General features: G+C 46.7%; 1 protein-coding gene across 1 annotated transcript in view; it reads left to right on the forward strand.

The window, feature by feature from the left end:
- The window catches only part of FBLN2 (fibulin 2), a gene marked incomplete at both ends in the record, with an annotated part of 70,016 nt that extends 59,449 nt beyond the window's left edge, over positions 1-10,567 (forward strand). Inside the window, 7 exons of the mRNA XM_080350742.1 lie at positions 270-413; positions 2,230-2,358; positions 2,549-2,674; positions 3,317-3,433; positions 4,268-4,396; positions 9,145-9,268; positions 10,210-10,567. Of these exons, the coding sequence (XP_080206868.1) occupies positions 270-413; positions 2,230-2,358; positions 2,549-2,674; positions 3,317-3,433; positions 4,268-4,396; positions 9,145-9,268; positions 10,210-10,567 (1,127 nt within the window). The remainder of the gene's footprint in view (positions 1-269; positions 414-2,229; positions 2,359-2,548; positions 2,675-3,316; positions 3,434-4,267; positions 4,397-9,144; positions 9,269-10,209) is intronic.
- Positions 10,568-11,010: the final 443 nt, after the last annotated feature.

An 11,010-nucleotide genomic window follows, 5' to 3' on the forward strand; every position in this document is an offset into this window, starting at 1 on the left:
TGCAGCACCAGCCAGCTCCTGTTCTTTTTAGCCTGCCCAAGGGGTGCATATTGACCACATGTAGTTTTCCTGCTGTGAATTTAATTTAAACATTGCTGTCCTTTTAAAGATACGCGTGCTTGCATATTGAATTTGTGAGTGTTAGCACAGCAGACTTATCTTTGCAGCACAAGAAATTGAAAAGAAGGAAAAGAAGTGACAGCTGGAAGAAAACAGACCAGAAAGGTTAAATAGCTTCTCTTACTATGCTAATTCATTTTCTTCACCAGATATTAATGAATGCACATCTCTCCCTGAGCCGTGTAAACCAGGATTCAACTGCATCAACACCGTCGGGTCTTACACCTGCCAGAGGAACACGCTGACGTGCAGCAGAGGCTACCACTCCAACGAGGAGGGGACCCGATGTGTTGGTAAGGGCCGGTCCAGTGGCTGCTCGGGTGCCCTCTCGGAGGAAAAAGTACATTTTAGTTCTAAAAAGAGGTTTTGCGTTGCCTCCAGAGTCCTGAGTTCCTAAGTTGGGAAAACAAATGTTTAACGTTAATGGGTGAATTCTCTGGCTTTGCCCTGTGCACTCTGCAGTCTATATCTTTTGGTATTTTTGTGGTATGAATTTCTTTAATAGGCAGAGTGCACGGAGAAGAAGAAAGAGAAGCATATGGTCCTAATTTCCTCTCTATGATAAAGACTAGTTTCCTTACAGGATAACAATAGCTAATTAGATTCCTGCTTCAGATTTATTCCTAGTAGTAAATACATCAGCTGCACATGTTTCTCCAGAACTACACTACTTAGAACAGGGGTGTCAAACTCTTAGGAGCAGTTACCTTTGTACAGGCCTAAAATTACACTTAGTCCTTTGAAGGCAACCACGAGGTGATGTGGTCCCCGGTGAAAATGAGTCTGACATACCTGGTTTAGAGGATTCATCTCTCTTCAAAAGGTTTATGATCTGATTTAGCAAATGAGTTATTAAAAACTAGTTCTTACATTCATTTGACTGAAAGCCACTCCAGCTGTCCTGAAATATAGCACGCTGCCAATGGTATAATGCTCTAGAACTAATTAAAGTCTGAAAGCGATTGAATATTTGATTTTGGACAAACTAATGGAATGGTGCACACATGAAATCATTGCAAATAAAACTGCTACTTTACAAATTCGTACCTGCATCAGAAACGTCCTTGTTTTGATGCCACCTCTGATCTTAAGAGACAATGAGGAGGTGGGATTTCAGCCCTGTGAATCAGGAATCTCTGAGCCAGTCAGAAATTGTGTGAGGAATTGTGATGAGAACTGCCCAGAACCCTTGGGAATCAAATAGGGCTCAAATCTGTGACTTCAAATAGGACAGTATGGAGAACCCCTTAGCCTTAGACTACAATCCTAATTAACATTGCATGAACAGGGATTTGGGTTGTGAAAATAGTTGGAGATGTGAATAATAGGAAGGAAGCAGGATCTGATGGGTTACTAAATGGCAGAACTCAGAGTACTTGAAGTTTCTGAGGGTTAATCAGACTTTTGATGCTTCTTGCCACAGATGGTAACAGGAATTTGTTAGATACTGATGAGCTATTTAGTCATGTTTCAAGTCTTGGAAATCAGTGTGTATTGAAAACCCTCATGTCATCTGAGGGCTTTTAAAATGAGATTGGAAGTGATGCGTGTGAGCGGAGAAGCGACTGACTTGTTGGTATTGGATTTTGGATGAGGCCGTGAGGAATATAAAAATGTGAGTGGATGGAGTAAAGAAAGAAGATCGACATTGGAGAGAGCAGAAGCGAGATTGAAATGGCAACTAGGGATGAAAATAGCAATCGCTTTAATTGACGGGATGAGCAGAATTTCTGGCTGGTTCTTGCATTGTTTGAAATGGCTTGCTGTGACTCACGTAATGGCAGAACAGAACAGGGTGTTGAAATGTCACAGTTCCATCAGAATCAAAATGTGTTTACACTGAATTGCAGAATACGCTGGGAAAGCTCCATTGCAGTTACAGTCCCCATTTTCACTTTTACGATAATGTATTGCTTTCCAGAAGTTTGACTGGGAGATACGGAAAGCTGAGAAGAGCACGGTGGGAAGAGCTGCTCTTCTTCGTTCTGTCCAGGGGACGACCCTAAAAGTTTCTATTCCTGTTATTTCATTTAATTTTGTTTTTCCTCTTCGTAAACGCTGATTTTCATCAAGCTATATTTAAGCTAATTGCTTTCTGTGGCTCTGCAGACGTGGACGAATGTCAGACTGGTGTACACCGCTGCGGCGAAGGGCAGATTTGTCACAACGTCCCCGGGGCTTATCGCTGCGACTGCAAGATGGGCTATCAGTACGATGCGTTCAGCAGGAGCTGCATCGGTACGTAAGGCACAGGGTGGGCTGGAGCGACTGGTTGATGGAGCCTCGCACCTCGGGGCAGTACGTAGCACCACTGCAGTTACTAGTTCTGCAGTGCGGCGCCTCCAAAGTCGCAAATGTGACGCTTTTAAAAATATCTCCCTGCATCTTGTTTGATGCTTTTGTTTCTAAATTGATCGTGTATTTGCAGATATCAATGAGTGCTGGAATTACCCTGGCCGCCTGTGTCAGCACACGTGTGAGAACACCCCTGGCTCCTACCACTGCACTTGCTCTTCTGGTTTCCGCCTGTCTTACGATGGGAAGCATTGTGAAGGTACCAGACCTTTTTTCCATGAAGAAGAAATTGCAGTGTGAATTAAGGGACTTTAGAGGAGTTGAGGTGAAACATAAATACAGTAAGCCCTTTATTTATGTGTCCTCAAATCTGCAGATACTCAATCAAACACTCAAACTGTCAGACGAGAGCCGACAAGTTTCTCCTCTTCTTTCCTTTCCCTGACGCACTTTTTCCTTTCCTTCCAGAGAAAAGGAGAATGTAACAAAGTTAGAATATGAAACTTTTCATTTGAATTTTAATAAAGATGAAACTTGGTAGTGACAAAACTTGAAGAACTTGATTTTGAATAGAATGGAAATTTGGTAAGGTCTCCATTGCATTTTTAAGATAATGATTACATATTTTTAATCAATTTCAATCATGTAAGGTCTGAAACACATGTTTGCATGTGGACGTGTTTTTATTGGCATATATAGAAATGAAATTCAGGTGCAACAGCCATCCTCACAGTTCCTGTCATTCTGCTGAGGTAGCAAAAACGTCTTCTTGGGGTAAATTAGTCCTTCCTTATTCCCGCTGAGCAGAAGGGTCTGGTAGCTGTTCCCAGAGGCAAGAAGTGGTGGAAGTTACTGCTCTGAACTGTTGTGGCAATGCCTGTGGGTTTGTTTTTGGATGCAGATGTGAATGAATGTGACACCAGTCCCTGCAGCCAGGAGTGTGCCAACGTCTACGGTTCCTACCAGTGCTACTGCAGACAAGGTTTCCAGCTGGCAGAAGACGGGCATTCTTGTAAAGGTGAGGCTGCTGCTTTCCCAGGTCGAGTTCAATGTGCGTCCTCGTTAGTGGTCAGTGCTGACTCGTTAGCGGTCAGTGCTGTCTGACTCATTAGCAGTTGGTGCTGTTGAGCTCTCACCGAGCACCGAGTGCTGCAGGTGGTGCCCAAGGATGATCCTGAGTTACACCCGGCTGCAGAAGCTGCAAAAGGTAACTCCAGCTATTAGAAAATTCAGTGTCCTTTCATGCCTTCTACTTGGGCTGGAATACACTTGTGTAGAACCAGCAAGGTTCATGGGGCTAGAGATTATGACTGAAAAAATGAGGAGGGAAGATATTTTACCTATATTGCATCAATTGAAACCTCCTCTCAGCCACAGCTGCAAGAAGGCTTGCCCTGACTTCTGCTGGTGGAGGGTGAATGAGTGATCAAATGGAGAAGAGAAATGTTCTACCTGATTTCCTGAAGTTACCAATCCTGACACATACTTTGGAGAGTCTCTGTTTAGGAAATAATGAAGAAACCCATGTTCTTCCTGGCACAAGGAAGCCCCTGAAGCAACCCTAGAGCAATTACAGAGGTGCTAGAGTGTTTTAAATTCAGATCTGCCCCAGACTTATTATTCTTTTCCATAAGTCCACCCTACTTGCAACCAGTATTTTTGGCAGCAGTCTTGTGTTCAGCATTTCAGAAAGAGCCATCAGCTGTCCTAGAGCAATGGCAAACTTTCATGGTTGCGTTCTTGTTTAAGAATATATTATAAATGCGTCAGATAAGAATTTCCTTGTGTTCTACAGCCTCCCTGTTCAGACTTCTGTTCTTCTCATATGTTTGTAATTGTGTTTTTTCCCCAGATATCGATGAGTGCACACAGAGCGCAGGCATTCTTTGTACTTTCCGCTGCGTGAATGTTCCTGGCAGTTACCAGTGTGCTTGTCCCGAGCAGGGATATACTATGGCAGCAAATGGAAGGACCTGTCGAGGTAATGAGGACTTTAGGAACTGAAAGGATTTTATCATGAAGCTTTAATCCTCAGAATGATCTAAGCCATCATGGTTATTCAGTCAAATCCAAATTTTATTATATTAGTCACTGTCAAAAAGCCAGTATTTGACAATGTTTCCAAATATTGGTATCTGCAGTGTCAGCTTTATCCTGTGTTAGAAAATGTGCCGCGGCAACTCAGCTGTCAGTGTGAGCTCATTGTTTAAATGAATTCCCAAGGGAGCCCATGTTGTCGTTCAGATGGATGACGACTTGCACAGTGTGCACCTTGGCGCAGCGCTGAGCGAGCTGGTTTGCAGAGGTGCCAGATGTAGGAGTCTGTGGCTCCGCGATGAGCTGCGGTTTCCTGCCCCAGAAAACGAGGAGAGTGAATGTGGGAGCTGTGACGGGGACTTGCATGTCATATCTGCCACCTGAGCTTCAATATGTTGGTGTTAGTAAAAGTGAGTGTGAGATATGTCCTCCTCGCACACACACACCTTTTCTCCATAATCACGCAAGTGTCTGCTGGGTGTCTGGTGTTTTTCATCTGGTGCGCAGCTGTCTGGTTTTGAAGTAAAAAGCCCTGATTTCCAAAGGATGCGCTGCCTGTGTGATGATGATTGAAGATCTGGTTACCTTCGCGTACTCTGCGGGCATTCCTGCCGGCGGTTACACCAACTACCAGGCATTTCCTGCGCTTCGGTTTTCAGGAACCCTTCACATAACTTTGGGGTTATGTATCTCCTGTGCTAAAATTCTCTTCTCAGTGGTAACTGCAGTGAATTTACACTGTGTAAATCACGAATGGCATAAGCATACTTGATCCTGACTTTGGAGAGACAAACAGACTAAATAACAACTAAACTTTGTTAAAGATTTTTAAAGCTGCTTTTTTTTTTTTGAGTTTGGCTTCAGAATGCAGTGACATCCATGGGCATTTCATTTCTTACATAAAAATCACCTTTAGAAAACGGCAGTTTTGTGGCTGGTTGGTTTATTCCTGTCCTTGGAGTGCCGGCCCGTTCTCCGGCACCTCCGCCAGCAGCGAGGTCTGAGCCGCTCCCCGGCCAGCTCAGCTGCAGCCCAGCGCACCCGGCGCTGCGGGAAGGAGGTTTCCAAACAGACCTGGGGACCCCACTTGGATTCTTTGCATAGTGTGAAATCCTCCCTGCACGTTCCCGCTGCGATTGCACAGACCGGCCCTGCTAAGCGAGCTGTACAATAACACTTGGAAAAGCTTTTTGAAGTCCTTATGCCAGCTGGAACACGCACCCTTCAAGGGCAAAGTTGGTCTCTTGCAGAACTCGGCATGTGCGTGGCTGGAGAGCTGGTGTTCAGCCAGGCGCTGGAACCAGCCCCATGTCCATGCCCTGTTTGAGCTCTGCAAGTGCGTAGCTACAAGTCTGGGCAAGCTTTTATATTGAGGTCTCTGAAAATATGGTCAGGGAAACAGTCTGAATTGATGCCAGCTGGACTAAACTCATGATTATATTGGTTTCCACCAGCGGAAGGTCTGGCCCCCGTTGCTCATCATCTGAGCAGTTCTTCAGAGTTGCTGGTGGTACATTCTTTGTGCCCTCTCTTTCAAACAGAGGGCTTCTATCTCATGTAATAGCGTCTCCACATATGGAACGTTTTGGAGGTGCTGGCTGTGGTATTCGCAGCCCAGCCGCACTGGTGCACCGAGCGCTCTCATGACAATGGTTGCAATATGGAAGAAATTTTCTTTTCACCTAGGGGCACTTCTGCGAATCAGCAAGGGATTTAATTTACTTTGATTCTCTCCCGCTTCCTATTGTATACTTCGCTTTGCAAGGCTCTGAAAGCAGCCAGCTCAGTGCATGAGACCCGTTCTCGTCCCGGGGGAACGGAGGGAGTGGGAGGTTGGAGTTTTCCTCTAAGTCTCTCTCCTGTGTGACAACTGGCAGGACTGCAGAGCCCAGCACAGTCCGCGTGGTTTGTCTGTTAGCGTTTATTTCATTTTAAAGCCTCCGTGCGTTGTCTAGACATTTGGGAGTACACAATGTGACTGTGGGATCTTTGCCAATATTTTTTGCTCAAGCTGGATCCTTGTTATTGCATCTGGTTTTCAGCATTTTAAGGTCCGTGGCTTGGGTTTGTGCGTATGTATTATTTAGGTAACTACGTTTATGCTCTAAGTCATAAAGTGTCTTTGAGCTTTAAATATTCTTTTTTGTCTTCTGCAACATTATTTCTCATTACAGTGGTGTATTTATATTTAACTTGGCCTTGTTCTAAAGTGAGGTTCCCGTATTTCATAATAGTCTGGTGGAGCTTACATCTCCTGGATGGTGCAGCTGTACAGCAGTGGTTACTGCGTGTTGGATGTGCCCCCTGCTTTAATCCAGAGCAACCTTCATGCACAGACAAATTCTTCTCCGGGCACAGCCCAGCTTTCTCAGTTTTCAACACGTCACTGAGAAGGTCCCGTTGGCTTTTACCATGGGCTGGTTATGTTCCGGCTTTGTTTATTCCTAATGGAAAGCTTTTGTCACAGCAGGCTGTGAATGGGCGATGTATCGGCAGATGTAGGGTGTCTGTCCATCCATGATGTGTTTTAAGGCCCCTGCAGGCTGCGGTGATGGGGGAACGTTAAGTGGCCATTTCACAGCCCTGTTCGTGAAGAAGGAGCCATTGGGATAACACACGTTCTGCAGCGTACAAGCGGTTTATAGCAGTGGCCAGTCCTCGTCAGGGTCCGTCCCTCGTGTGTCCCACCCGGAATGGGTCCCCGCACGGGCTCTGCTGCCGGGAGCCTGGTGGTGCCTCCCCAGCCCTGGAGCTGTGAGATGCGCACGGGGCTGTGAGCACCACGCCGCTTTGGAAACACCGCGCAGGACACCGGCGCCGGCTGAGCCTCAAACTGTGGGTCAGGGAGAACCAGTGACCTGTGAAGCTGTAAAAATTGGCCCATCACTTTCAGGAAACTACTTAAAATCTACTTTCAATCACAACAGCTGTGGAAAGCTTGCACAGCAGCTGCGGGGATGGACGGGATGGCTGGTCTGAGAAGTTCAGGGTTCCACTGCCTTAGACTGCTACTAGTTAGTTATTTTACTCTGCTTCCTTTCAGCCTAGTTTAGAATATTACAACACAACTCTGACACCTCAGGAGAAGGGAGAATATGACAACACAGACAATTCTGTCTAGATGTTCATGTATCATTTGAACAAAACATGTTTGTGTTTGGTTTTAACAGAGGGGTCTTGGGGTTTGACAACTTTTTTCCTTCTCGTGTTTATTCTCCGTGGGAAGTTAAACCCTGTGTGCATCAGGTGTGTTTGGGATGGGAATAGCTGGGTTCACAGGCAGGTGCAGGTGTTTGCAAAGGCCAGAAGGAAGCTCACGGCCCTGGGTGGCTGCACTGGCCACAGCCTCTGCCAGCCAGGGGCAGGACTATCCCACAGCACGGGCAGGACCACGAGCTGCTGGTAGGGACGAGTGGTCTCCCTTAATTATCGCACGTGCTGCCGAATGTACTGTCAGTTCTTATTAACTGATGATGTTGAGGAAAGAAAATTTTTTCTGCAGAAGACATGAATTTTAGCAGAATTGAAATCAATATGATTTACCCTGTTGCTGCAAATGCCAGAAAGTGTGGGAATAGAGTGCACTATCAGCAAGTTTGCTGATGACACCAAGCTGGGAGGAGTGATGACACTGGAAGCCGTGCTGCCATCAGAGACCTGGACAGGCTGAGAGCTGGGCAGGGAAAAATGTAATTAAATATAACAAGGGCAAGTGTAGAGTCTTGAATCTGGGCAGGAACAGCCCCAGGTTCCAGTGTAAGTTGGGGAATGACCTATTATAGAGCAGTGTAGGGGAAAGGGACCTGGGGGTCCTGGGGACAGCAGGGTGACCATGAGCCAGCACTGGGCCCTTGTGGCCAGGAAGCCAATGGTACCTGGGGTGGGTTAGAAGGGGGTGGTCAGTAGGTCAGAGAGGTTCTCCTGCCCCTCTGCTCTGCCCTGGGGAGACCACACCTGGAATATTGTGTCCAGCTGTGGCCCCTCAGTTCCAGCAGGACAGGGAACTGCTGGAGAGAGTCCAGCGCAGCCACCAAGATGCTGCAGGGAGTGGAGCATCTCCCGTGTGAGGAAAGGCTGAGGGAGCTGGGGCTCTGGAGCTGGACAAGAGGACACTGAGGGGGGACTCATTCCTGGGGATCAATATGGAAAGGGGGAGTGTCAGGAGGATGGAGCCAGGCTCTTCTGGTGACAACCAGTGACAGGACAAGGGGCAATGGGTGCAAACTGGAACACAGGAGGTTCCACTGAAATATGAGAAGAAACTTGTTGGGGGTAAGGGTGGCAGAGCCTGGTCCAGGCTGCCCAGGGGGGTTGTGGAGTCTCCTTCTGTGCAGACATTCCAACCCGCCTGGACACCTTCCTGTGTAACCTCATCTGGGTGTTCCTGCTCCATGGGGGGATTGCACTGGATGAGCTTTCCGGGGCCCTTTCCATCCCTGACATTCTGGGATCCTGTGATTCTGTGTGTGCAGAGCTGAACCTGTCACACCTGGGCTCGGTGTGCCTGTCCCAGCCCAAGTGTGCCCCACAGCACCGTCATTGCCCAGGCACCACGACTCAGCCCTCTGCACACCCGCAGACCCCTCTTCCCATGCACACAGAGGCTCATAAGCATATTACAGCCTGTAAATTGTGATTAGTTTCGTATTTTTGAACTTACCATGTCTTTTTCGTTGTGTTTCTTCTTCTTAGATGTCGATGAATGTGCCATAGGAACCCATAACTGCTCAGCTGCAGAGACTTGCTACAACATCCAGGGCAGCTTCCGCTGCCTGTCCTTCGAGTGCCCTTCCAACTACAGAAAAGTGTCTGACATGTGAGTATCGCCATCACAACACGGCCAGCAGCCCCGTAGTGTGATAGTTTGTGGGCGAGCGTAAGCGCCCAGAGCTCTGAGAAGATGCTTTAGTACCTGGAGCATACAGGCTTTCCCCACAGAGAAGAGTTTCTGCCTCTTCTTCTTCCCAGTTTTTGCCTCTTCTTCTTCCCAGCCCTGGAGCCCCCATGTGCCTCCCGACTGCTGCTGTAACAGCAGCTTGCAGCTCGACTTGCTACAGCTCTAACAAGGCTCTGTTTATAATTAAATTTAAGAAAAAATAACATCTCTGCTGCTTATGTCGTTACAGTGGCTGCCAGGCTGCTCCATGCGCCGCTTTTACAGTGGTTTTGGGGCTCCCTGTTTAATATTCAGGTTGCAGCTCCTCAGAGAGTGTTGAAACACAGAAGGGGTGCGGGATAAGGATCTTGCCAGGCTGCAGGGGTCTGGCAGGGGCACATCCCGCCGCAGCTGGGGCTCAGGAGCCCCGAAATCTCCCTGCCATTTCTGCCTCAGTGCCTGCCGGGGCTTTGGAAGCTGTATTCCATTCCTTATGACTTAAAACATACTTTTCCTGCCGTATATAACCGAGCAGCTTTGCAAGTTGAGGAGCTTGTTTCCCATTCCCGTGTTTTAGCTACCTTTTTCAGCATTTTTATTGTTATTTTCTTGGAGCGCTGTCAGGGATGAATCGCAGCCGCCTCTTCCACGCTCTGTGCTTCCCCACACAGCTCCCCATGTCCGTGATCTTTCTCTTGCACTGTTGTACTCTGACACTTATATCATTTACAAATGGGCCCTGTAAAAGCAGAACAAGCAGCTGATTATTACACAGCTGAAATTTGGGACACCTGTTTGTCTAATACTTTTGCAGTTCTCTGAAATACATGTATTTTTACCTGGATATGGACACTGAACGTGCTTCATTTCTCATCTCCTAGGCGGTGTGAACGAATCAGTTGTTTTAATTACCTGGACTGCCAAAACACCCCGGTGCGCATTACCTATTACCAGCTGAACTTCCAGACCAATATTGTGGTCCCAGCTCATATTTTCCGTATTGGACCATCGCCTGCCTACGCTGGAGACAACATAATCCTCACCATCAACAAGGGGAACGAGGAGAACTACTTCAGCACGCGAAGGCTGAACTCGTACACGGGCATCGTCTATCTCCAGCGACAAGTCAAAGAGCCTAAAGACTTTTTGTTAGATGTTGAAATGAAACTGTGGCGTCAGGGAACGTACACTACTTTCCTTGCCAAAATTTACATTTTCATCACAGCTCATGCGTATTGAAGCGTGTATTGACTTGGATTTTATTGGTGCTATGCTCTTTAACTGCTCTACCAAAGCTTAATACTGTTGAACTGGCATTTAATGTATCTAGCCTTTATATTATTTTTCTATCATTGCTTTAAACTTTTTTATTGGTTGTGTAAATTAAGTTAATTTTTATCGTTTTGTTTTGTTTTCTTATGTAATTCTTTACATCGTCATTTGACAATGAGCGTAGAAAGGGTTAGAAAGACACTACATGCGTTGTGTTAAGTGCTGGAACCTTTTCTTAGGAATTATTTTTAGGTTTAGTCACATCTGCACCAGAGAGGAAAGATGTTCACTTGGGAGCATTGGGTTTTGCCACTAAGGGGAAAAAACCTTGAGCAGTTTCTCTTTATGACACAGAGTTCTGGTCCGGCTCAGCGCCGGCCCCCACTGAGGTTCCTCTGTGTGGAGACGTG

The sequence above is a fragment of the Nesoenas mayeri genome (assembly GCF_963082525.1).
Source record: "Nesoenas mayeri genome assembly, chromosome: 10".
Lineage (NCBI taxonomy): Eukaryota > Metazoa > Chordata > Aves > Columbiformes > Columbidae > Nesoenas > Nesoenas mayeri.